Source organism: Neolamprologus brichardi, chromosome 4 (genome assembly GCF_056152115.1).
Source record: "Neolamprologus brichardi isolate AB-2024 chromosome 4, ASM5615211v1, whole genome shotgun sequence".
In the NCBI taxonomy this organism is placed as follows: domain Eukaryota; kingdom Metazoa; phylum Chordata; class Actinopteri; order Cichliformes; family Cichlidae; genus Neolamprologus; species Neolamprologus brichardi.
This window is the reverse complement of record NC_142107.1, coordinates 14,810,932-14,837,883: the sequence shown is the minus strand read 5'-3', so window position 1 is coordinate 14,837,883 and position 26,952 is coordinate 14,810,932. Positions and strand designations below refer to the sequence as shown.

At 42.2% G+C, this 26,952-nt stretch overlaps 1 protein-coding gene across 2 annotated transcripts; it reads left to right on the top strand.

Annotated features, from left to right (window-relative positions):
* Positions 1-1,411: 1,411 nt before the first annotated feature.
* Positions 1,412-13,242, top strand: LOC148102977 (myosin heavy chain, fast skeletal muscle). 2 transcript variants are annotated; one of them, XM_087839867.1, is made up of 36 exons: positions 1,412-1,443; positions 1,636-1,685; positions 1,779-2,001; positions 2,100-2,243; positions 2,329-2,485; positions 2,662-2,689; positions 2,766-2,877; positions 2,971-3,063; positions 3,150-3,213; positions 3,617-3,715; positions 3,806-3,909; positions 4,003-4,141; positions 4,228-4,346; positions 5,459-5,608; positions 5,693-5,863; positions 5,951-6,257; positions 6,391-6,467; positions 6,557-6,644; positions 6,741-6,858; positions 6,977-7,100; positions 7,180-7,316; positions 7,418-7,673; positions 7,865-8,107; positions 8,242-8,418; positions 8,529-8,674; positions 8,770-8,860; positions 8,964-9,353; positions 9,486-9,612; positions 9,739-9,857; positions 10,083-10,279; positions 10,372-10,555; positions 10,649-10,814; positions 10,948-11,072; positions 11,166-11,474; positions 11,564-11,767; positions 11,850-11,984. In XM_087839867.1, the coding sequence occupies exons 3-36, from the start codon at positions 1,798-1,800 to the stop codon at positions 11,982-11,984; spliced, it is 5,304 nt and encodes a 1,767-aa protein (XP_087695993.1). In that variant the 5' UTR covers positions 1,412-1,443; positions 1,636-1,685; positions 1,779-1,797. The 2 variants fall into 2 exon arrangements, with proteins under 2 accessions (XP_087695993.1, XP_087695994.1); XM_087839868.1 differs by lacking the exons at positions 1,412-1,443; positions 1,636-1,685; positions 1,779-2,001; ... (29 more) ...; positions 10,948-11,072; positions 11,166-11,474 and adding exons at positions 12,062-12,232; positions 12,378-12,482; positions 12,573-12,668; positions 12,789-12,920; positions 13,113-13,242 and having other exon boundaries at positions 11,850-11,975.
* Positions 13,243-26,952: the final 13,710 nt, after the last annotated feature.

Genomic DNA, 26,952 nt, shown 5'->3' with positions numbered 1-26,952 from the left:
TGTGTGTGTGTGTGTGTGAGAGAGAGCGAGAGAGAGAGAGAGAGAGAGAGTGTGTGAGTGTGTTTGTGTGTACATGTTTAGACATTTTTGTGAGGACAGGAAATTGGCATGCTACTATACTTGTGGGGACCAACAATCCCCACAGTAAAATGAAGAGTAGAAGAGGGTTTGAAATTTTGAGCTGCACGTAGACTATTTACTTGAGGAACCCAAGTAGTATGAGATGCAGTGCCAAAAACTAAAACTACTCCCCTGACACCACCTTGGAGTCTCCTTCAAATTACACCTTATGCACAGGATGTACTCCACCTGTGTGCACCTTTCTTCTGCTCTTTAATGTCACCCTATGGTCATCCCTCTCCTTGAAATTTCTGTTCACAACAGCCCTTTCCATTTTTTTTTACAAAGCCCACTACCATCTGACACTTCATGTCTAGAATTGTCAATTAAATTGGAGGATTTTGTGCATGTTAGTGGCATCCATAGATGTCTAAGTGATCAGACAGTACTCATCACTAGCTCTCTCTAATGAGAGAGTTAGTAGCTCCATCACAATTAAGAAATTTCAGTGCACTTGTCCAGATAGAAGTGCACCTACCAAAGCACTGGGCTAAATAAAAAGCAGATCAAAAAGTGTTTCCCTTTTTGGTTGTAATGCTGTGTGTCTGCTCTGGTCTGTGCAAGCTATGGAAATAAAAGCTAATCCTTGCTATGATCCCAGATTTTCCCTTCCTGTAAGAATATATCATTTAATTAGTTTATCAAAATTGTAAGCTAAAAGCTGTGCGCTCACTTCTATCTGCACAGAAATTAAATGTATTTATAACAAACCATTTTATAGTAATAAATTTTTTAATATTATGTTTCCAGTAGCTATATATAACACCCTTCTGGCAATAACAGAAAGTCTGACGATTTTTATGTCCTGTAATTATACACCAGTGGCACTAGAAGTTTAAAACTGGCTATCAAAATATCAAAGATAGTTGGACAGACACACAAGCTTAGTATAAACTGTATCAAATTAATATCCATTTATCTTCAAGAGTTATTAGAATGAATAATCCCCAAACCATGCAGAGCACTATTTTAATTTACTACTAACTATATTGTTAACATTTCTTACATTTTCCATATTTAGGAGCATAATCACTTAAAGAAATATACCAAATAAACCACAATACATTCACAACATCTTTTTCACTAAGGAATACAGCTGAATTGTTTATATTTGAAAGTATGTTGTATTAGAAAAGAGGGATTACATATGTAGTAAATGTAGCAAGATAATTCATTTATTTTTGACCATATCAGTATCAAGAAGCAAGATGTCAGACATTCATGACCAAACTAAGGAGAGTGTAAATGCTGAGGAAGCAGAGCCGTTGTCTATAAAAGCAGCAGCTCTGGACATTTGCTCTAACTGACAGGCATCTAAGACGGGTGAGTACAGTAAAGGATTCAGCTATCATGCTTTATCTACTGTGTATTATATGCTCTCATTAAGTTTATATTTTACATTTTTAAGTGTTGAGTTAGTTATTTTTTTTATTCACACTGAAAATTTTGCTTTTTGAATGGATTCTTAAACTGAAGAGTAAAATGTCCATTGATATACGTTTACTTATTTCATAGCACCTTGACATACACAGGATACCAAGGAAGTTCTGTTTGCATCAGCTGAGGTAAAATCCACAAATTAAAAAGAATGGATGTCAATTATGGTTTGTATAATAAGTACAGTAAATGATTTATGTGTCAATCCATCATATTTTCAGTCTCTAGTAAAGTGCCACCATGAGCACAGACGCAGAGATGGCGCAGTATGGCCCAGCGTCCATTTACCTCCGCAAGCCAGAAAAGGAGAGGATTGAGGCCCAGACTGCTCCATTTGATGCCAAGACAGCCTTCTTTGTGACTGATACTGATGAGATGTATGTCAAGGGGAAACTTACCAAGAAGGAGGGTGGTAAAGCCACTGTTGAGACAGACGGAGGAAAGGTAGATGAATTATCAATGTTCCTTATCTTTTTGTCAAATATACAGTGCTGAACTTTGAAAGCTGATTTTTTTCTAAGTGATCTTAATTTTCTATTCAGACGGTCACTGTAAAAGAGGATGAAATCCACCCTAGAAACCCTCCAAAGTTTGATAAGATGGAGGACATGGCCATGATGACCCACCTTAATGAGCCATCTGTGTTGTTTAACCTCAAAGAGCGTTATGCATCATGGATGATCTACGTAAGTTTTCACATTGCTGTGTGTGAAAGGAAAATATCATGCTGGTCTGTAAATGTTTAAATGATATTTATTCTCTATGATACAGACCTACTCTGGGTTGTTCTGCGTTGTCGTCAATCCCTATAAGTGGCTTCCTGTATATGATGCTACATGTGTAGGAGCATACAGAGGAAAGAAGAGGATTGAGGCTCCACCCCACATCTTCTCCATCTCTGACAATGCCTATCAGTTCATGCTCACTGGTAAGCTCAATTCCCTATTAAAGCCTTTAAATGCATTTAGGACTTCTACTTAAAGAGACGACCATTAATAATTGCGTGGAAAAAAAATTGCTTCTTAGCACATAGCTACTTATAAGTGATAGGAAATAAATGAATCCTAAGATTATTCAAGACATGCTTATATGTTTTTCTTTTAGATCGTGAGAACCAGTCTGTCCTGATTACGTGAGTATAATAAAAACTGTATGCAAAATATATAAAAACTTTAAGGCATTTTAACAATGTGTCCCATAAACCCCAGTGGAGAATCCGGTGCAGGAAAGACTGTCAACACCAAACGTGTCATCCAGTACTTTGCAACAATTGCAGCTCTTGGAGCTAAGAAGGCTGAGCCAACACCTGGCAAAATGCAGGTAGATTTTTTATTCTGCATCAAAGTCTTTGTGACAGAAAAAGAAAATCAATTTTGGAAAATCAGCTCACATAAAAACAATATATTCTTGCAGGGCTCTCTTGAGGATCAGATTGTTGCTGCCAACCCTCTGTTGGAGGCCTACGGTAATGCCAAGACTGTGAGGAATGACAACTCCTCTCGTTTTGTAAGTGATTAAAACAAGTTAATGTAAATGAGCTTTTTACTACTTCTCTCATGAAAGGCAATATTAATAAAGATCTACCCCTGTAGGGTAAATTCATCAGGATTCACTTTGGCACATCTGGCAAGCTGTCTTCAGCTGATATTGAAACATGTAAGTTTGAACCACAGTGCAGATTACCATTATCTGTGATAGAAATTATTTTACAGCACATAAAGAGATGAGTCACTTAATTTCAGAAGAAGTAATATTGTCTATTTTGGTGAAACACACGGATGCATGAACAGTTTGGTTACACTATATATGTAAGTTATATACTGTAACCCAGTAGTTATCATGTGTGTTAGTATAAGTAGGAACATATTGCATCTTCACAGAACATTTAAAGTATAATAAGGTATACTGTGAAGCACGTTATTAGTAAAGCAACAAAACTGAAAAAAGTTTCAAACACCCCCAATGACAGCCAAGGAAATGAATGCATGTATGATCCATTTTGCAGTTTTGTCTGTGATGTCAAATGTCTACAGTATCTAAATGACTTTGTTCTTCTTAGATCTGCTGGAGAAGTCCCGTGTCACCTTCCAGTTGTCTGCTGAGAGGAGCTACCATATCTTCTATCAGCTGATGACAGGCCACAAGCCTGAGCTTCTGGGTATGTTAACAGAACACCTAAATTTAAATTTTAAAACCATTAAGATCACATTCTAAGCAAAAAATAAGTTAACTTCATTTCTCCTTTCAGAGGCTCTTCTGATCACAACTAACCCTTATGACTATCCAATGATCAGTCAGGGTGAAATCACTGTCAAGAGCATCGATGATGTGGAGGAGTTCATTGCAACAGATGTAAAATCACATTTGACACAGAATCTTATACTTAACCATAAATATCTTCTTTTGTTTTATTTATTAATAGCTGATTTCATTTTTTTCTTACAGACTGCTATTGACATCTTGGGCTTTAGTGCTGATGAGAAGTTAAGCATCTACAAGCTGACTGGTGCTGTGATGCATCATGGCAACATGAAATTCAAGCAGAAGCAGCGTGAAGAGCAGGCTGAACCTGATGGCACTGAGGGTATTGTGAAAAATTTCTATAATGGAAAAATGTTTGCAGTAATTTGTATTTATTAGGTATTATAATGATTTGTTTTAATCCAACAGTGGCTGACAAGATTGCGTACCTACTGGGCCTGAACTCGGCTGATATGCTGAAAGCTTTGTGCTACCCAAGAGTCAAGGTTGGCAATGAGATGGTGACCAAAGGTCAGACCGTCCCACAGGTAATTTAAAAAAGGGAGACTTGTATTATCATATTATAATCAGTGTTGGTCAAGTTACTTGAAAAAAGTAATCAGTAACTAATTACTGATTACTTCCCCCAAAAAGTAACCCCGTTACTTTACTGATTACTTATTTTCAAAAGTAATTAATTACTTAGTTACTTAGTTACTTTTTAAAAACACAATTTACAACCTGCATAGGTGATAAAGCGATAGATCTTTCAGCCCAATTCTACTTTTTCTACATAATCCATCATACAAAATGTAATCAAATGGAAAAGTCTCTTTTTAAAACTTGTTTTATTAGTTTTAATCTTTTAACTTTATGTATCAAGCAAAAATTTAATTATATGCAACATTCTCTGACTGGAAGAAATTTGTTTAATATTTAAACCTATTTTCTGCACATTCCAGCACATGAAATAATTTTTTTTGTGTGTTTACACTCACTCTTTCAAATAGATGCAAGTAAAACACAGCAGAAAATAAATAAAGTCAAAGACTTAGCGGTCCTTTTGCTCTATTTTCACCTGTAAAGCAGGAGTAGGGTAGGCGGAGGTTTACCCTGGTGCAGGTGTGCCGCAGCGGTCAGTGGAAGAATCTGCGAGTTTCTCTGTGAATTTCCCATTACGTCGTAGCGCACTCTGTGCTTTCTTGGAAGTTTAGGGGGTTTTTTTCCTGAAAAAAGAAGTTTTCTTCCCACGCACAACGGACACTAATGTTTTTGTCACTTTTTATGGAATCAAACTCAAAGTAAGGTCAGTACTTCCACGCTTTAAACGCTGCATGCTCATACTCTCTCCCGCACTCATATATTATCCATTGTTGATCTGCACACAGCTGTTTTCACATACGTCGCACTTGCTTACGTCACTGTCATGAGACATTCTCGCAAAAAATCATGGTTTTAGTAACGCAGTAACGCAGCGTTCCTACGGGAAAGTAACGGTAATCTAATTACCATTTTTGCAATAGTAATCCCTTACTTTACTCGTTACTTAAAAAAAGTAATCAGATTACAGTAACGCGTTACTGCCCATCTCTGATTATAATTATAAGCATTATAGCTGTATTCATATGGTTTTGTATAATTATAAATTCTTGTTTGCCAGGTCAACAATGCTGTCTCGGCTCTGTGCAAATCTATCTATGAGAAAATGTTCTTGTGGATGGTTATCCGTATCAATGAGATGCTGGACACAAAGCAGCCCAGACAGTTCTTTATTGGAGTGCTGGATATCGCTGGGTTTGAGATCTTTGATGTGAGCACTTGAAACATTTCACCACATTTCTTAAACTTTAAAGGCTTTATTGCCATGAAGTTAGACATGTTTGTACTATTACAGTTCAACAGCTTAGAGCAACTCTGCATCAACTTCACCAATGAGAAACTGCAACAGTTTTTCAACCATCACATGTTTGTCCTGGAGCAAGAGGAGTACAAGAAAGAAGGCATTCATTGGGAGTTCATTGACTTTGGTATGGACTTGGCTGCTTGCATTGAGCTTATTGAGAAGGTAAACAGCTGCTCTGGAAGAAATGTACATGTGGTTGCATATGTTATCTCTGTTGAAATTTTAATATGACATGTGACATTTTCTCAGCCAATGGGCATCTTCTCCATCCTTGAAGAGGAGTGCATGTTCCCCAAGGCCTCTGACACAACGTTCAAGAACAAGCTGCACGATCAGCATCTTGGCAAGACCAAAGCATTTGAGAAACCAAAGCCTGGAAAGGGCAAGGCTGAGGCACACTTCGCTCTGGTTCACTATGCTGGTACAGTGGACTACAATATCACTGGCTGGCTGGACAAGAACAAGGACCCACTGAATGACTCAGTTGTGCAGCTCTACCAGAAGTCTTCAAACAAACTGCTGGGCTTCCTGTACGCAACCCATGGTGGAGCTGAAGGTAAGAAAAAAAAGTGCTCACAAACTCCCATGTCCAGTACAGATAGCTACAATGTGCATACTGCAGGCTAAAATTATACTGTGAAAAATATTTTTTCAATTCCAATGATGAAATTTACTGTTTATGAAAACAGAGGCTGCTGGTGGTGGTGGCAAGAAGGGTGGTAAGAAGAAGGGTGGTTCCTTCCAGACTGTGTCTGCTCTTTTCAGAGTATGTATAGATTTATATATGTATATATATAAATTAAATGCTCATTTTTAAATAGTATTAACCTATCATCTAATGATGCCGATCTACAGGAGAATCTGGCCAAGCTGATGACCAACTTAAGAAGCACTCATCCTCACTTTGTCCGTTGCCTGATTCCCAACGAGACAAAGACCCCAGGTAAAACCCCCACAGGACCCCAAAGTAATATTAACTGTAAAAATGACAGTAAGAATATAGAAAAGATTTGAAACATTATGCATTTCTGACTCTCAGGCCTTATGGAGAACTTCCTGGTCATCCACCAGCTGAGGTGTAATGGTGTACTGGAGGGCATCAGAATCTGCAGGAAGGGTTTCCCCAGCAGAATCCTCTATGGTGACTTCAAGCAGAGGTGACAGCACATTACAATATTGGAAAGGAAAAATGGTTTCATGGTTGTTGTTAAGGGGAAACTTGAATATGATGGAAGAAAAATCCAAGTAACAACTGTAATTGTATCTCTCTTAAAGATACAAAGTGTTGAATGCCAGCGTCATCCCTGAGGGACAGTTCATTGACAACAAGAAAGCTGCAGAGAAGCTGCTTGGCTCCATTGATGTGGATCACACACAGTACATGTTTGGGCACACTAAGGTACACTTTGTTATATTAATAGACATTAACAAAACACTGTCCATTTGCACTTGTACTTATGCTTTCAATGATTAAATAGGTGTTCTTCAAAGCTGGTCTGCTGGGCACTCTTGAGGAGATGAGAGATGAGAAACTGGCTGAGCTGGTGACCATGACTCAGGCTCTCTGCAGAGGATACGTCATGAGGAAAGAGTTTGTGAAGATGATGGAGAGGAGGTAACATTATCGTAGTAAACTCTATCGTATTCTCTTTTGTATTTCCTTCCTCATATTAAGATCCAACGACACAAAGTAACACTCTCATGTTTGATTTTTAGAGAATCTATCTACACCATCCAGTACAACATCCGTTCTTTCATGAATGTCAAGAACTGGCCATGGCTGAAAGTATACTTCAAGATCAAGCCTCTTCTGAAGAGTGCTGAGACTGAGAAGGAGTTGCAGAACATGAAGGAGAACTATGAGAAGATGCAGACAGACCTGGCTGCTGCTCTAGCTAAGAAGAAGGAACTGGAAGAGAAGATGGTCAGCCTGCTGCAGGAGAAGAATGACCTGCAACTTCAAGTGGCTGCAGTAAGTAGTGGAGAAAAGTATATATTACACCTATAGTTCACGATATAAGAGTTATATATAAAAGGACCACACGTTTGTCTCATCCTCTGGTTATTTATTTGCTAAAAGTGTAGTTAAAATTACGATCAAGAACACACTAGGACAATGTCATTCACAAATAATCTAACTTGTGTGTTCAACATGTATTATAGGAAGTTGACAATCTCTCGGATGCTGAAGAAAGGTGTGAGGGGCTCATTAAGAGCAAAATCCAGCTCGAGGCCAAACTCAAAGAGACAAGTGAGAGACTGGAGGATGAAGAGGAAATTAATGCTGAGCTGACTGCTAAGAAGAGGAAGCTGGAGGATGAATGCTCTGAGCTGAAGAAGGACATTGATGACTTGGAGCTCACCTTGGCCAAAGTGGAGAAGGAGAAACATGCCACAGAAAACAAGGTTCAGTTCATATTGATTGTATTCTTATTTAAATTAAAGCATGTAATGTTGTTCTTTGAATAGACGCCTTAAACGTTCAAATATTCAGCAAATTCTCGAACAAAATGAAACTTAATGTATTCACATTATTTAAGGTGAAAAACCTGACAGAGGAGATGGCATCTCAAGATGAGTCAATTGCCAAGTTGACTAAGGAGAAGAAAGCCTTACAAGAGGCCCATCAGCAAACACTGGATGATCTCCAGGCAGAGGAAGACAAAGTCAACACCCTGACAAAGTCCAAGACAAAGCTGGAACAGCAAGTTGATGATGTAAGAAAACTCTAATAATGATGTGTTTGTTTTTTGTTTTTTATGGAAAGAATTTTAGTACTAAATCATTGTCTTTCCAACCACTTGAATCAACTGACATGACTTTATAGCTTGAGGGTTCACTGGAGCAAGAGAAGAAGCTCCGCATGGACCTTGAGAGAGCCAAGAGGAAGCTGGAGGGAGATCTGAAACTAGCTCAGGAATCCATAATGGATCTGGAGAATGACAAGCAACAGTCTGATGAGAAAATCAAGAAGTAGGGCATTTTTTGTAAATAATTTTCTTTACACACATTGCATTGCAATAATCATATGGACTGTGATCGTAAAACCATACTTCTTCCACACCAAGGAAGGACTTTGAAATCAGCCAACTTCTCAGCAAAATTGAAGATGAACAATCCCTTGGTGCTCAACTTCAGAAGAAGATCAAAGAACTTCAGGTAACACAAACGACCAGTGTTCAAAAAGACAATTGTTCATTATAAGTCAAAAACCTAGTTTAGTTTTGGTTCTAATCGATAAATCCAAATAATTTCAAACTAGGCTCGTATTGAGGAGCTGGAAGAGGAGATTGAGGCTGAGAGGGCAGCTCGGGCTAAGGTAGAGAAGCAGAGAGCCGACCTCTCCAGGGAGCTTGAAGAGATCAGTGAGAGGCTCGAGGAAGCTGGTGGAGCAACAGCTGCTCAGATTGAGATGAACAAGAAGCGAGAGGCTGAGTTCCAGAAACTGCGTCGTGATCTTGAGGAATCAACTCTGCAGCATGAAGCTACTGCAGCAGCTCTCCGTAAGAAGCAGGCTGACACTGTTGCAGAGCTCGGAGAGCAGATCGACAACCTCCAGCGTGTCAAACAGAAGCTGGAGAAAGAGAAGAGCGAGTACAAGATGGAGATTGATGACCTCTCCAGCAACATGGAGGCTGTTGCTAAAGCAAAGGTGTGGACATTGTTTATAGAGAACACATTTTCTTTTCTTTTTTACATTTCAGGACCTCCAAAGCAGCCCATTAACTTTTAACATGGATATGACATAATAACCTTATTAACATATAACCTTACTTGTTGACAGGGCAATTTGGAGAAAATGTGCAGGACTCTTGAGGATCAACTGAGTGAACTCAAAGCCAAAAATGATGAGAATGTTCGTCAGCTGAATGACATTAATGCCCAGAAGGCGAGACTTCAAACAGAGAATGGTAAGTGATGTATAACAACAAAACAGTCTGTCTCTGGAAATTTGTCATTTACAGGTACCTAAAACTACAACCAATCAGTGGGTGAAATGGAACAAACTGGGCTTAATACATGTGTGTTATTTACAGGTGAGTTCAGTCGCCAGCTTGAGGAGAAAGAAGCTCTTGTTTCTCAGCTCACAAGGGGCAAGCAGGCCTTCACTCAGCAGATTGAGGAACTGAAGAGGCACGTTGAGGAGGAAGTGAAGGTCTGAACTATATTTGCTATCTTCTTTTAAATTTCAGCACTTACTAATAAAAACAGAGACAAGTTTTAATCAGTTATAGAGAAACTCAGTAACTCTGAGACAGATAATCCTCTAATATCTTTCTAAGGTTTTACCTCTTAAATTTGTTATCCTCTCACCATTAGACTTTAAAATTGATTTCAACAATAAAATATCGAAATCTGAAATCAACTGTCACTTCAACAGGCCAAGAATGCCCTGGCTCATGCTGTTCAGTCAGCACGTCATGACTGTGATCTGCTCAGAGAGCAGTTTGAGGAGGAGCAGGAGGCCAAGGCTGAGCTGCAGCGAGGAATGTCCAAGGCCAACAGTGAGGTGGCTCAGTGGCGATCCAAATATGAGACTGATGCCATCCAGCGAACTGAGGAGCTGGAGGAGGCCAAGTAAGTCATGATACTGTCATTGTTTAAATTAGTTTTCAGACTTAAAACCAACCAATTCAGCCTTAATAAAAACAAAATTATTTAAACGATAGGAAAAAGCTTGCCCAGCGCCTGCAGGAGGCTGAGGAATCCATTGAGGCTGTGAACTCCAAGTGTGCCTCACTGGAGAAGACCAAGCAGAGGCTGCAGAGTGAGGTGGAGGACCTCATGATTGATGTGGAGAGAGCTAATGCTCTGGCTGCCAACCTTGACAAGAAGCAGAGGAACTTTGATAAGGTAAAGATTTAAACATAACCTCTGTCATCAAAGGAGAAATTACACCCATTACAACAACTAATTATTTTATTTATTTATTTTTAATTAATCTAGGTCCTGGCAGAATGGAAACAGAAGTATGAGGAGAGCCAGGCAGAGCTGGAAGGAGCCCAAAAGGAGGCTCGTTCTCTCAGCACTGAGTTGTTCAAGATGAAGAACTCATATGAAGAGGCTCTGGATCAACTGGAGACCATGAAGAGAGAGAACAAGAACCTGCAGCGTATGCTTATCTTGCTATAGATCATATGGATATGATTCTAATGTTTATATTCATTTATATGTTATGTTGTGGCAAAAACATCTGCATATATCAGCTCCAAGTACTCTAACTCTTGGCTGTGTTTGCTCTGTAGAGGAGATCTCAGATCTGACTGAGCAGATTGGTGAGACAGGAAAGAGCATCCATGAGCTGGAAAAGGCCAAGAAGACTGTTGAGACTGAGAAGTCTGAAATTCAGACAGCTCTGGAGGAAGCTGAGGTAATGTATTTTATAAAAATGTACTTTGTTTGTATTTAAATTTATAAAAGTATCCCTTCTCCAGTTTATTTTGAAATAACCCTTTATTTAAAGGGAACTCTGGAGCATGAGGAGGCCAAGATCCTTCGTGTTCAGCTTGAGCTAAATCAGGTAAAAGGTGAGATTGACAGGAAGCTGGCAGAGAAGGACGAGGAGATGGAGCAGATCAAGAGGAACAGCCAGAGGGTGATTGACTCCATGCAGAGCACTCTTGATGCTGAGGTCAGGAGCAGGAATGATGCCCTGAGAGTCAAGAAGAAGATGGAGGGAGACCTGAATGAGATGGAGATTCAGCTGAGCCATGCCAACAGACAGGCTGCTGAGGCCCAGAAACAACTGAGGAATGTCCAAGGACAGCTCAAGGTGAGTTGGTAGATCGTTTGTGTGTTTGTGTTTTTTTAAATTAACCTCCAAGCAAACAATCATAATATCATTTGTTTTTTTGTCATCAGGATGCTCAGCTGCACCTGGATGATGCAGTCAGAGGACAGGAAGACATGAAGGAGCAGGTCGCCATGGTGGAGCGCAGAAATGGTCTGATGGTAGCTGAGATCGAGGAGCTGAGAGCCGCTCTGGAGCAGACAGAGAGAGGACGCAAAGTGGCTGAGCAGGAGTTGGTTGATGCTAGTGAGCGTGTTGGACTGCTTCACTCTCAGGTTGTTATTCATTACTTTACAAGAACTTTGAGATATAAGACAGTGAGAATCACATCATTAAAACGGTTTCTTTTTCATTCAGAACACCAGTCTTTTGAACACCAAGAAGAAGCTGGAGACTGACCTTGTCCAGGTTCAGGGTGAGGTGGATGATGCAGTTCAAGAAGCTAGAAATGCTGAGGAGAAGGCCAAAAAGGCTATTACTGATGTAAGTTAGTACTTTACCAGGATCTTATCTTTTCAAAATTCTTGTTCATGCTTGATCAATAATGCCAACACCACCCATAATTTCAGGCTGCCATGATGGCTGAGGAGCTGAAGAAGGAGCAGGACACCAGTGCTCACCTGGAGAGGATGAAGAAGAACCTGGAGGTCACAGTCAAGGACCTGCAGCACCGTCTGGATGAGGCAGAGAACCTCGCCATGAAGGGTGGCAAGAAGCAGCTCCAGAAACTGGAGTCCAGGGTATGTTGTTCTTGAACTATTTTTCAAATATTTAAAAAAAGAAGAAGAAAAAAACACTTTGATTCCATCACATGATCTCAAACCCTTTTTCTTCTCTGTACTTTTAATATTTATTAAAAGCTCATTATTTATCATGGCATTAAAGGTCCGTGAACTGGAAACTGAAGTTGAAACTGAGCAAAGACGTGGAGCTGATGCTGTTAAAGGAGTCCGCAAATATGAGAGGAGAGTGAAGGAGCTCACCTACCAGGTGATTACACATTTACCTAAATATTTATTACATTTAAGTTCCTAAATTGTTTCTTCTTTAGCCGTCAGTAACAGTTTGTTGTTTATGCAGACTGAGGAGGACAAGAAGAATTTGGTCAGACTTCAGGATCTGGTGGACAAGCTGCAGCTCAAAGTCAAGGGTTACAAGAGACAGGCTGAGGAGGCTGTGAGTAAAATGTTTTGTGATTTTTACATATGGAATGCACAACTTTTTAACTGAATTATAACTAACATATATGACCTGATATTTACAAAACAAAACAAAACATATTGTTACATCGAACAGGAAGAACAGGCCAACACCCACATGTCCAGACTGAGAAAGGTCCAGCATGAGATGGAGGAAGCTCAGGAGCGTGCTGACATTGCTGAATCCCAGGTCAACAAACTGAGAGCCAAGAGCCGTGATGTTGGAAAGGTAATTCATCTAATTCGTTTACACAACATTTAATGTTGATCAGATGAGTGTTTGATATAATGTTGAATGTTGCTTGCTTTGTATTATTAATTAGAGTGTAGAGAGTGTAGATACTTGTACAAAAACAACACGTGATAAATTGCTTACTGTTAATATGCGTTGAATAATTTTACCTTTCATTATTTTTTTCAGGGTGAAAGTGCTGAATAAGACACATTCTTTTGGAACTTTTTGGCAGTGTTCATAAAATATGAACTAACTGTTAAATTGTCTGCTTATGATGTATTAATTCAATAAACACTTTCATTATGATTTCATGAAATGTAAAGAGTTTTATTTATTGTATATTCTAAAATATTCACTATCAAACATACAATGTTTAACACAGTAGTTTCTTGAAAAAAGCACTTTTGCTTTACCTTTAAAAGAAAACCACATTTCACAAAAACTATCATAATTTAAAAGTAAATTTTTTGCAATCCTAAAAAATTAGTGCTTCACAAGCAAAATTTCCATTAAACAATTAATTTCCCTTGTCACATCAGTTAAACAAATGGCTGCATATGTCAATATTTTTTTTATTAATCTGTAAATGCTTCTCAAACCATTATTAATGGTTCATAAAGCATTAGTTAAGGATGAGAAAGAGAAAAACCTGAACGTTTTTTTGCCAAACAGTGAGCCAAATGTGTTCACCTATATATAGGTGAGAGCTGCTATATTAAACCTTTCAGACTAATTTACTATCTTGTAAGCATAATAAGCATTCTTAAACATATTTTTTAGCATATAAAATTGTACTTTATAAATGCATTATAAATATCCACAACTATCAATCGGAGCTTTGTTGTAAAGTGTAAAACATGTCACAATTTATCAATGACTAATAAACATTTATAAATGCCAAATGGGAGCCTTGTTGTAAAGTTTAAAACATGCCACCATTTATTTATGACAAACAAACATTTGTAAAACTATTACTGGGCCTTACTATAAAAAGTATAAACCACCAAATGTTATTTAGCATTGCTAAACTTATATATAAGCTTTTTAAAGATAGTTTAAAAAGTTCATGCCAGGCTCGTTCAGACTGGAAAATATTTTTGTATATCCTTGAATGAAGTCCCAGTGGTCCATCAGGGTGTTGTGAACCAAGCACATGGTTCTTGAGCACTCAAGAACAATTTTGGCACCAGTATTCCATAGATTGTTGCAGGAAATCAAGAAAAATGGCAGACTACCACCAAATATGAATTCTGCCAACATTAATCTCCTGCTAAAACCAGGAAAAGACCCTTTATTTCCCTCAAGTTATCGTCCAATATCCCTTATAAATGTAGACCTTAAAATAATCTGCAAAGCTCTCTCAAAGAGATTAGAGAAAATAACCCCCCTCTTAATTCATCCTGACCAAACTGGTTTCATAAAAGGTCGGCACTCCTCAACAAACACTCGTAGATTACTTAATTTAATAGACTACTCATACAATAAAAACATTGAAACCATAATATTATCTCTAGATGCAGAAAAAGCATTTGACAGAGTTAACTGGAAATTTTTATTTGCAACTTTACACAAATTTGGTTTTGGAAACTCTTTCATAAATTGGATAAGAATATTATACAATTCCCCAACAGCTCGTATCAGAACAAATGACCAGACATCCTCCAGCTTTTGTCTCATGAGGGGCACCAGACAGGGATGCCCACTCTCCCCTTCAGTTTTTGCAATTTTTATCGAACCTCTAGCAGCAGCATTTAGACAGGCTACAACAATTAAGGGCATAAAATGTAAGAACGTAGAACATAAAATCAGTCTCTATGCGGATGATGTGTTGCTTTTTCTGCAAAACTCACAAATCAACCTCTCTGAGGTAATTACTCTAATAAACTGGTTTTCAAGAGTTTCAGATTATTCAATTAATTGGCCAAAATCTACAGTTCTTCCCATTAACTGCTCCTTCCATAATTCATCTTCTGCCCCACTACAATCTGGAAATATTAAATATTTAGGTATTAATGTTTCTCCTAAGCTTTCAGACTTAATTAAATTAAACCACATCCCACTTCTAAAGAAAGTAGAAGGCGATCTGACTAGATGGAAATCTCTACCCATATCACTCATGGGAAGGGTCGCCACTATAAAAATGATGATCTTGCCAAAAATAAATTACTTATTTTTAATGATCCCCAACAAACCATCACAAGATTGGTTCAGATCTCTGGATTCACATATTTCTAAATTCCTTTGGAAAGATAAACCCCCGCGTATCAGCTTAAAAACACTACAAAGAACCAAGGATAGAGGAGGATTAGATCTGCCTAATTTTCACCAATACTTCTTAGCCAACAGGCTTCAGTTCATCTCAGAATGGTTAAAATGTACCCTCTTAGATGAGCCCTGGCTAGATGTTGAACAGGCACTATGCAATGATCTAGAGATTTCAGACCTACCATTTATTAGCTCAAACATCAAAAGACATGAATGCTTTAAAAGCATCAACATCAGCTTTTCTCTGACAGCATGGTGGGAGTTTCTAAAAATAATGGAGTCTTCATTAATCCCATGCAAACGTACACCTATCTGGAATAACCCTGACATATTACAAAACAATAATAAGATTAATTTCCCAGAATGGAGTTGTAAAGGAATTAAATACTTAGAACATATATTAGAGGGAACAGAATTTATTCCATTTGACAGACTAGTTACACAATATGGGATCAACAAGAAAAGATTTTTAGAATATCAACAAATTAAATCCATAGTAAAAAAGAAATTTAACCTCAGTCAAGTTGAATTACAAACACCACCAAGTGTGGTTCAATTTCTTACTCTTAAATCCCCCAAACTATTATCTAAAATATACAGAACACTTTCTAAAATAGATGAATCAATATCCCTTCCTATTGCAAAGTGGGAAGCAGATTTATCAGTCAGCTTAGACCAAAACGTCTGGTCTCAGATGTGCTTAAAAACCTTTAAATTGATTAAAAATCCCAATCTGCAATTAATACAATACAAAATACTGCATAGAGTGCACTATACAGGTCATCGAATGTTCAAGATGGGCTTTACATCCGCCAACAACTGCTCACACTGTCAAGGCAATACACCAGACAATTACATCCACGCTCTTTGGTTCTGTCCACCAGTGCAGAAGTTTTGGCACGAGATATGTGAAGATTTATCAAAGTGTCTGAAATGTAAAATTCCAACCTCCCCTTTAGTATGCTTGTTGGGAAATTTGGATGATGTCACTACAGAAACTAATACAGTCCACATGGTTTTTACTGCCCTATGCATCGCCAAGAAAACGGTCCTCATGAACTGGAAAAATAAAAATAATCTTAATTCTAGCCAATATAGAAACTATCTAATAGATCACATTAGTCTCGATATAGCCTCTGCCACCACATTAGATCAATCCCTCTGGGCTCCTTTGATCGGCTCCATCACCTAGCGGGGTTGGGGGGTCGTGGTTTGGTCCCGCCTTGGCTATTGTGGTTGATGTGGAGGTTGGGATGGGCTTAGGGCACCTGGAGGACCCCTAGAGACGTTATCCCTGGAGGGCTTAACCCGGGGGTTGTGTTCATAACCTGGTTAGTGGCTCTGGTCGCTCTCAGAGGTTGTTCTCCTCGTGGCCGCGTGCAGCGGGGCTGGAGGATGGTCTGTGCTGGCGGACGTAGGTTACTGGCCTGGTGGCCTGGCTGCCCCTGAGTGGATCCGGGGCGGGCGTGGGGGTTTGGGGTTCGGGGGTGCTTCGCCTCCGTGCTGGGGCTCTGGCTGGGCCTTGGGGGCTTCGGTCCTCGTCGGTGTGTCGCCGAGGTTGTGGGCGGGTGGGTGCACGGGGGCCCCGGTCTGGATGGGCCTGGGCTCCCTTGCCTTGGTGGATACCAGAGGACGGGGGTGCCTATTGGGGTCAGCGGGGGAGCTGGCCCTAGGGAGGGACACCCTCCCCTCCCTTCTTTTCCTCCCCATCCCCGGCTGCCTCCCTCTTCCCGCTCCACCACACACACCCACACAGGTAGGGCTTTGGGGTGCGGGTGTGTCACCAGGGTGCAGGGGAGACATTCCCCCCCCCCTCTGTCCTCTTCTGGCCACCTGTGCCTCAATTTTATCTCACAACTTAGACATCCACATTACTTACACTCTCATAACACACACACACACACATATATATATATATATATATATATATATATATATAGGGCCTTGAGGGTGGGCACGTTAACGGCGTCCAGTAGACGGTCTGTGTATTCAAACCTACCTCTGGCGCCGGTGCCCACCTCTCAATTTTAAATCCATGTAGACATTGAGGGTTCTCGGGAGAGGCCGTGCTAACACCTGCTGCTCTCTGGCAGCAGCACCATGCTCTCCCTTGTTTTAAACACACTTTAGAGCAACACGCAGCAACACTACACTTGAGCGGGAGGAGGAGGGTATGGGGTCTTAACACACCCCCGTTCTCTGCTAGCCATCGGGGCGGGGGGGCTGGGAAGAGATGCTGGCTGTCCGATTGGCCTCCCTGCTGCTGCGGAGCCTGGGGCGGTCTGCTAGCCTCCACCCCGGAGGGAAGGGTAACATCTCTTGGGTCTGGGTGCCGTTTCCCCCTCTGGGGGCGAGGATACCTGGACCCGGGGTATAGAGTATGTTTGGGGAGTGTGATTGTGTGTACATGTCCATTTACGTTTATTCCTACGTTGGGTGAGTGCTGAGTGTTTGTATATGTGTGCATGAGGATGGGAATGCATGTCTGTGTCTGTGTGTGCCTGTTTGTCTGTGTCTATATGTCAGGTCGGGTCTTAGACTCCACCTCTCTGGGAACTCCCAGGCCCTCCAAGTGTGGAGGCCTATCTCCCCTCACCACACTCCCTGCCGGTGACTGATGCCCTCAGGGGTCGGTGCATTGTTGGTTCTTGGTGTCCGGGGCTGGGCGCTCAGGTCATGTGCCAGCTCACTCCCGGTGGCTACTTGGCGGGGCCTGGCGCCTGCTGCTCAGTCAGGCCTCTTCCGGGGCGCGGAGGGCCCTCGGGCCTCCGGCCTCTGTGCCTGCGGCTCGGTTCACTCTGGCACAGCTGGCTGCCGGCGGAGCCGGCGGGCACGCCGGTGCAGCCCCCTCTAGTTTCTGCCCGGTGACTACTGGGTGACCCCTCGCCTGGGTATCCTCAGCCCTTCCCATGAAGGTGGCACGGATGCCCCTCCGGTGGTCCTCCTTGGGCTCTTGCACTCTGGGACCTCTGGATGTCTGGGGCCTGGATCTCCTCCATGCCTGCTTCATGCCCTGGGGGACAGGGCTATGGCTCTCTACATCCTCTTGCAGACCATTACATGGGGAAACCATTTGAATACAAGCGCGCCGATCCACACAGGTGTGCACACAGGTGTTCACTGTTTGTAGACTTAAATCACACCTTTCTTGGCTGCTACTTCAAAGCACATTGTGCGCTGTCTGTCCTGCGTGCTGCACAACAACATTCAATATTTAGTATTTACTGCTGTTTACACTTAGCTAGATTAATGCGATGGTGTTGTGTATAGTATGTTGCTTTGTTTTGTTTTGTTTTTTTGCTTGTTTTCTATTCTTTTTCTCTCAACAGGTGATCCCGGAGATATTTTTTTTCCCCCCTTTCTCACTGTCCCTCTCCCCTTCTGTTTTTCTTTTCCTTCCTCTTTCTCTCTCCCTTTCCTATCCCTCACTCATGTCTGTCCCGTCTGTAACAACTGAAAATAAAATAAAATAAATAATAAAAACAAAGGTCGATCAAATGGACCAATACGGCAATGCCATGATGATCCATTTGGCAAAATAAATCCATTGGGTATCCTTGTTGGTCTTCAGACAACAATTCTGACGGCTAAAGAACCAAATGGGACAGGCAAAAAAAAATAAATAAATAAATAAATAAATAAAATAAAATAAAATAAAATGTATTCCATTACAGATTACAGAATACATGCCCCAAAATGTATTCTGTAACGTATTCTGTTACGTTACTCAATGAGAGTAACATATTCTGAATACTTTGGATTACTTAATATATTATCATGCTTTTTACAACTACGTGAATGTACTATTGCTGTGATTTATTACTGTTACTGAAAGTCCGCGGCTCCGAACCCATAGTAAAGGGACCTCTGACTAATATGGCGGGTTCCATGTCGGGCTCGAAGCCGGAAAATAGCTTTACTTTGTTGTGTGGGTCAACTTTGCTTGCGAGAGACAAACAGAGGCGTTGAAAGGCTACTCCAACAGAACTTATTGTTTCGGAGGAAAACACAAACACAGGGTACAGTCGAGTCTTAATAGCGTACTTACAACTGGGCTCCTCAGGCACTCTTCTTGGCTGCAGTGGTTATTATATTTACATGCTTCCAGCTCCCGTTTTTGCTGGATGACAGCTTGTACTTTTCTACTGGCCTTTTTCTCCCTCCTCGTGCTCACAGACACATAACGGGTATGGCAGTCCATTCTGCCTGCAGCACGGACTACACTGCCCATGAGGCTAAATTCTTTAGAGCTATACCTGTAGCATTCTGCCTATTAGCTTAGCACAACAACAACAACAAAAAGGCGCTCTCTCACCCAGGAAACACGCAGAGAGAGCGTCACCATGTAACCATGGCAACTGTAACCGTGCCACCTGGAATAACAGAATGTAGCTGTCAAACCATTGACTGTAGAAAATGTGTCAAACAAAACCCAAACAGTCTTGACCCACCACAATATGAAACAGGAAAGTACTGCCGTGTAATCCATTTATTTCAACAAAGTAACTGTATTCTAAATACCACCTTTTTAAATGATAACTGTAACGGAATACAGTTACTCATATTTTGTATTTTAAATACATAATGGCGGTACATGTATTCCGTTACTCCCCAACACATGTGTATATATATGTGTGTGTGTATATATATATATATATATACACATATACAGGGGGACTTTGGACAGGGGGAACAAATTGTGGCAGGATCAGCCTGATATTATTTGCATCCCACTGTAACTTTACTGTATAAAGAGCTAACATATCCAAAATTTGTGGAGTAGTTAGTCATCATAAGAAGTGTTTATGAACTAAAAATCAAGGTGAAAGAAATTCTGTCGGGGATACCGAGTTTGGCACAACACTTGTATGAAGTAAGGCAGTGGAGTGAAAACCCAGACGACCTACCACCGTTGTCCTATCCCGATATCTTCGTGTACCTTGTCTGTGGAGTCAGCGCATACACGGTGAATCAGTTTAGAAATTATAAATCCCCACAGAAATCCTCGCTCATCCAAATGGGATTACCGCCACCTGGTGGATGAACTGGAAACTGCATACGGCCCTTCTTCTGACCATCCAACTGCTGTTGTTGTAGAACTGAGGTAGCAAGTGCGTAAACCTAGTGATGCCCTGCATGTTTTCATAGATGACATTTATGGGAAAGTAGCTGTTGCTTATGGTTACAGAGCAGAGATTGAGCAAGACTCTATAGCTTTTGAAGTTTTCACAAATGGACTGGACAATGCGGAAATATTACAGAAGTTGTTAGAGAGGTGCCCTGCCACACTTGCCTGTGCATATGAAATAGCCCACTACCATGAAACCGCCCAAAGGGCTGCATCTTATGTAACTAGTGCCATGCAGCCAGAAGCCCGCAAGTCAGCTGAACGCCGGTCCCGAGCCGCTGTGGTCAAGGAAAAAGACAAAAATGAGACTTTTGCCGAGAATAAACCCGCAGCTAGCCCCTTGACAGAATCAGTTTGTCCCACACACATCCAAAACAACACCAAACAATTGCAGAAACTTTAAAAGGGGTGGAGTCCACTCCCAAAACTGTCAAGGTTTGGGCCATGTCCAAAAGCAGTGCCCTTCCCCTCACAAAGCCACCAAGGCTTTAACATTGAACTGTAACTACATGAGGACTGGTGGGAGTAAACGACGCGACGCAGTGCAGCATGGCCTCCAGTTCCTGGTTAGCTCGCTAGGTCTGTCCATTAGTCTGCGGGTAAAAACCAGAAGACAGACTGACCTGTGTCCCCTGCTCGGCACAAAACTTCTTCTACACCTGAGAGGCCCACTGGGGCCCACGGTTGGAGACAATATCCTGAGGGATGCCGTGAAGGCGAAAAACATGTTGAGTTAGGAGCTGGGCAGTTTCCAAAGTGGTAGGGAGTATGGCAAGGGCAAAAAATGGGCAGCCTTTGAGAAACGGTCGATGATGGTGAGTATTACAGTATTACCAGAGGATGGAGGAAGGCTGGTGATGATGTCTAGAGCAATGTGCAACCACGGCTGGCTCGGGACAGGCAGCGGTCTGAGGAGTCCTGATGGAGGTGAGTTCGACATTTTATTCCAGGCGCACACAGGACACTCAATCATCGTAAAAAGGCGATAGTTTGGTTCTTACCCGGATGGCAGGCAAACCTTGCGGTGTGGGCCCAGTGGATAACTTTACTCCTGGCCGCCGAGGGAACATACAGTCTGCCTTCGGGTTCCTGTTGCTGGGGCTCCCGAACCACCTTTTCAATCTTCCAGGTAAGAACCCAGACTATGCAGGAGGTGGGCAGAATGGGACTCTCTTTCTCCTCAGGGTCAAAGTCTGGCGTGACAAGGCATCCACTTTTGTGTTCCGGGACCCCGGTCTGTAGGTATTGGTTAGGTTGAACCGTGTGAAAAATAGTGCCCACCTGGCTTGTGAGGCGTTCAGATGCTTGGAGGTATGTCAGATTCTTGTGGTCGGTCCAAACAACTACTGGATGCTCGCTCCCCTCCAGCCAATGCCGCCATTCTTCCAGCGTCGTAGTTCCTCTCGGCCTGGGAGAGGCGACAGGAGAAAAAGGCACAGGGGTGTATTTACCGTCTAAGCGCTGAGAGAGGAAGGCCCCAACTCCAGAATCTGAAGCATCCACTTCCACCACGAATGGCAAGGTGAGGTCAGCCTGGGCAAGGATGGGAGCTGAAGGAAACAGGTGTTTGAGACGATCGAATGCCTGTTGAGCTGCTGGAGTCCACAGAAAAGTCTGTTTGGGTTATGTGGGTTAGGCGAGTGGCAATGCTACCTTACTGAAGTTTTGGATGAATCGTCGGTAAAAGTTGGCGAAACCAAGAAAAATCTGCAACTTTTTCCGGGTCGTGGGCACTGGCCACTCCAGTACGGCTTTGATTTTTGCGGGATCCACTCGCAATCGGCCCTGTTCAACGATAAAGCCCCCAGAAAGTGGGGACATAAAACTCACACTTCTCCGCTTTGCAAAAAAGCCTCCAGCGCAACACCAGCCTCACATACTTCATACGCTCTGCTAGGGATCTGGATAAAATCAGGTTATCATCAAGATAAACAAACACAAAGTGGTTCAGAAAATCTTTTACCAATGCCTGGAACAGGGCAGGAGCATTGGTGAGCCCAAACTGCATTATTAGATATTCAAAGTGGCCAAGGTGGGTGTTAGGTTTAATGTATGTGTTGTAGGTTGCCATTTAAAAAGCTAGAATGCTTCTGTTTGCTCTCTATGTAACCTACTGTTGGGATTTAAATATATATATTCTTAGTGCTTAGTGTCAGATTATATTGTTTTATGTATGCTTTTATAAAATCAGACCCAGATGAGAACTATGTTAAGGGTGACAGGTTGCCCTGGCAACAGACTTTAGAAAGAGGAAGTGCAAGCTGCACCGGAAATTTGACACAAAGAAAAAGAAGAAACTAGTAACATATAAGGAGTTGTTTGTATTGAAACTGTGTGTGACGTGCTGCAAAGATAGCGAGACTGGCTGCTGCTGCCTCAGAATTGAGCTGGCGTTTCTGTGTGCTCAATCTCCATTTTCCGGAAAATGTAAAATGAAAGATCATTTTTTGAGTTAGACCACTTTGAGCCGTGTCTTTCTTCGCCGTTAAAAGAATACAAAGAACAGAATTTAATACCACGCATATGAGTACCTTCACGACCTTGATAAGGGGAACAAGCAGTCTTGAGAAGAACAGATTCTATTCAGTGAAGTAAGCCACCTGGCTGGGATGAGATACCGAAGACATCCTGGGAGAGCTGCACTCCCATCATATAACCACACACATGTATAATCACGCTTGCACAGCACAATCACACATTGTAACCAGTTATAGTAGTTTCTCATAGGTAATACAACAACAAGCTTTATGAATATTCATGTATGTAACCAATAAAAACAACCTGCAGGGGGAAAGCAAGTTGAAGTGGGTTGGAGACAACTGCTTCCCCCTCGCGAGTGAAAACTTGAGCTCTGTGTGACCTTGTTCCTGTTTCTGATTTTATTTAGTCCTTGGAAATCAATGCAGGGGCATAAGGTCTTGTCCTTCTTTTCAACAAAGATAAACCCAGCGCCCAGGGGGGAAGTGGAAGGGCGGATGATGCCAGCAGCCAGGGAATCGGAGCGCTCCATAGACTCACGCTCGGGCTTTGAGATGCTATAGAGGTGGCTTGAGGGCAAGGGAGTGCCAGCAAGCAAATCTATCCCGCAGTCATACGGACAATGGGGTGGAAGCAATTGGGCCCTGTCTTTGCTAAAAACCTGGCCCAGGTCATGGTAATCAGCAGGCAGGGTAGACAAGGGTGGAGTAGGCAGCCCAGCTGGGTCAGTAGACATGCAAGCTGGCACTGCAGAGCTTAAACACTGCCCGTGGCAATGAGTGCTCCACCCCATGATATACCCCCTAGCCCAGTCTATTTGCGAATTGTGTTGCTGAAGCCAGGGAAAACCCAAAACTAAGGGGGTGTCGTGGGCTTTGAAAAGGACCAGGGAAATCTGCTCAGTATGATTGCCGGACAGGGTGAGTGTAATTTCTTGGGTGCAGTAAGAGACAGAAGCTAGCGGGCTGCCGTTAAGCGCCAAAACTTTGAGTGCTTCAGGGAGAGGAATGACAGGCAAACCCATCTTGTAGGCCAGAGTTTCATCCACAAAACTTTGTTTGGACCTCTGAATCAATTAGGGCTTCACACGAGTGGGTGCGGGAAAGAAACTGTAATTTAGCACGGCAGCTGAGGTGGAGAAATTAGGTGGAGAGTATTAGCAGGTGCACCCGTCAGTATCCCCACCTTTTGATCGTGAACGACAGGCGTCCGTGAAATGCCCCTTCTTCTTCGTCTTCTCATTCGGGTGAATCTAGTCCGTCCCAGCTGCATGAGTTGCTCCTCGTCAGTTGGAGAGTCAGGTTCCTCCTCTCTCCATTCTAGAGATGGGAGTCCAGTTGGAACTCCTACGCCCCCTGCTGACCATCACCCATCTCCAGTTCGCCTACCAAACTCTTGCATATGGTCATCCACACTGATACACAAAAAACCTTCCTAAATCACTGAGTGCCTTGGTGAATATGTAGCCAACTCACATTTGATGTTCTCGTTTAAGCTGTTTAACCCTTTAAGACCTACCATAGAACCAAGTCCGCCAGAGCTTACTTTATATTTTTACATGTTGTAGTGCCATTTTTGGGAGCATTTCAAGTTGTTATACATCAATACAACCATTATAGCCCAAATTTTAATAATATGTATGCATGCAAAACTTTTGCGAGATCTCGCAAAACTAACTCGGGATCTCGCAAAAGTTGAATTCCAACAATGGCGGCAGCTACTTAGTTGTAATATTACTCTTTCTGGGTCACAAAATACACTTTTAAGATATTTTCAGACGTGAATGTAGTTGTGTAAACGTCAGATACCTGCTCGGTTTACAAGACATCACATATTTGCAAAAGTGCTCCGACGTTTTCGGAGATCTGACACCCACTAGCTCGAAGCTAACGGGAGGTCGAGACCTACTACAGCCGGGAGGAACACCGCTTTCCCGGCACATCGTGCCTCGACCTCCCGATCGGCTTCGAGCTGGTGGCCTCCGAAGAATGCGGCTAAAACTTTTACAAGATCTCGCAAAACTTTTGCGAGATCCCGAGTATGTTTTGCAAGATCTCGCAAAACTTTTGCGAGATCCCGAGTATGTTTTGCGAGATCTCGCAAAGGTTTTTGCGAGATCTCGCAAAAGTCCGTCTTAATTTTTTTTTCTCTCCCATGTCCCCTGCGGGGCTCCGTAATATACTGCAGGAAAAACGAAAATAAATATTATAATGCAAATTTGCAAAACAAACCAGCATATGCATCAAAATAAACTATTTCCAGCAGTGCAATATGAGTCCTAAGCATCCCAGAAACGACACAGAAAGTCATAAAGTCAAAGATAACTTTAAAAAACACCAGTATAGGCTCATAAGGCCCTGATGGGGCCACTTCCGGTTTCGGGCAGGTAATGGCGGACATGCGAAAGTTTGCGCTGACGTCTGTTCCAACATAGGAAGTGTTCCGAACAGCTGATCGGATCAGCAAAGCGTGTTTCTGGAATATTATGTTTTTGTTGCTGCAAGCGCTTTTTATGCAGTTTTTGCAAAGCCACATGTGGAAGGAAACCGTGACCTAGGACAAGCTGATGGCATAAGATGTAAGTACAACTCCTCCGGTTTCATATGCAAAAAAAATTATTGCGCTAGCTTACGTGGTTGCAGTTCTACCGGGATTTAAAAATAGTTACGCAAAACAGAGCGTGCCCGCTCCGACCAGTTTTAAAGGGTTAAGAAGGCTCTCTGGACCGCTTTCTCCTCCCACCCTGCCTCCTTGGACACGATCCAAAAATCCATGGAAAAGTCAGTAATGTGTGTTCACGCCGTGGCAGGGGTGGAGATGGAGGAAGAGGGGAAGCCGCTGCTTTGTCTAACAGTGCTACAGGTGGTTGTGGTTGTGTGGGGGGCACTGGTGGTTGAATAGGTGCCTTGGGTGTAGCGAGCAACATACCTTTAAGTTCTGATAGCACCTCTAGTGCTCCTCTGCGACATGCTGCAGCATTTTCTCATGTCGTTCTAATCGTTCAACTTGGAGTGCGATCTCGCGCTGGAGAGGGGGCTGAGTCCGCTGAGTCCATTGCTGGCTGGATTGTTCTGTCACGCCTAATGGAAAGTATGGACTCAAGTGCGGAGCTCTGGATGCAAAGCAGACAGTGCGTTCAAATACAGTCTCAAGTGTGATTGTTCTAAGGTGACTTTCTTCCAATTCCCGAAGGTGGTTCAGGTGAATCTCTTCAGTGAAAATCCGTGTGTGCTTCTTCCTTGTGTGTTTCTCCTTCCGAGTGATAAAACCAGCAAGCCCTTTTCTCCAATCCTCCACTCCGTACTTCTCCACCTGAGGGATGAGCAACAACAACAGCTGATGAGAAAGCTAGACTGGCTATGCTAGGTCACAGAATCACAAGCACACTTAACTACCGAGCTTCAAGTATAATCCAGTGTCGACTGCCGTCTGGATACACCGTTAAATACCTCAGCCCAAGCAAGGAATGATTAGCGGCAGCTGGGTGGAAGATTACATGCAGGTGTGTTGGAAGCCGAGTGGAGTCGCTTCCGGGTCAGGGGTGGCGCAGCTCCTAGACATAGCCGGACCCAGAGAGTATGGAGGGGGGGGGAGACACACACACACACTCAGGTCATCTGAGGAAGACCATTCAACCGTGACATGAAAAGTCGCCCTTGTGACAGCCCAAAACCCACCGTGCTCCACCTTAAGTACCAAAGCAAGAAATTAGTATCCCCATGCGCCTCTACGAGGTGGAGTTATGTGCTGTTTTGGACAGTGGGGCCTGGATGAGCATGCTGCCGCTGTCCTAGTACAATTCCATCCACCCACACGTGAGGCCACCACTACAGCCCTCAGTTATTGAGACCTTGCTCGGTGTGGGACCTGGGGACGTGCCAGTGCTAGGTGAAGCCCAGATACCTGTCAATATCAACAACTGACAGGTGGACGTTGATAATACAATACAATACAACTTTATTTATACAGCACATTTAAAATCCCAGCGGTACACCAAAGTGCTTTACCATAGAAACAGGGAAATTAAGACATGACTAAATAAAAGACCATTAACAAAGTAGCACATATGTCAGCAGGTTGAAGACACTAATAATATAAGAATAAAAGGGAATATAAGAACAAACTTACTAAGAACAGATATAACAAAAATATAAA

Excerpts from the sequence above, each read along its gene's own strand:
- LOC148102977 (XM_087839867.1), top strand. The coding sequence starts at position 1,798 with ATGAGCACAGACGCAGAGATGGCGCAGTATGGCCCAGCGTCCATTTAC. Across the intron at positions 4,347-5,458 it reads AAGGTCAGACCGTCCCACAG|GTCAACAATGCTGTCTCGGC; the intron begins GTAATTTAAAAA and ends CTTGTTTGCCAG. Across the intron at positions 9,354-9,485 it reads AGGCTGTTGCTAAAGCAAAG|GGCAATTTGGAGAAAATGTG; the intron begins GTGTGGACATTG and ends ACTTGTTGACAG.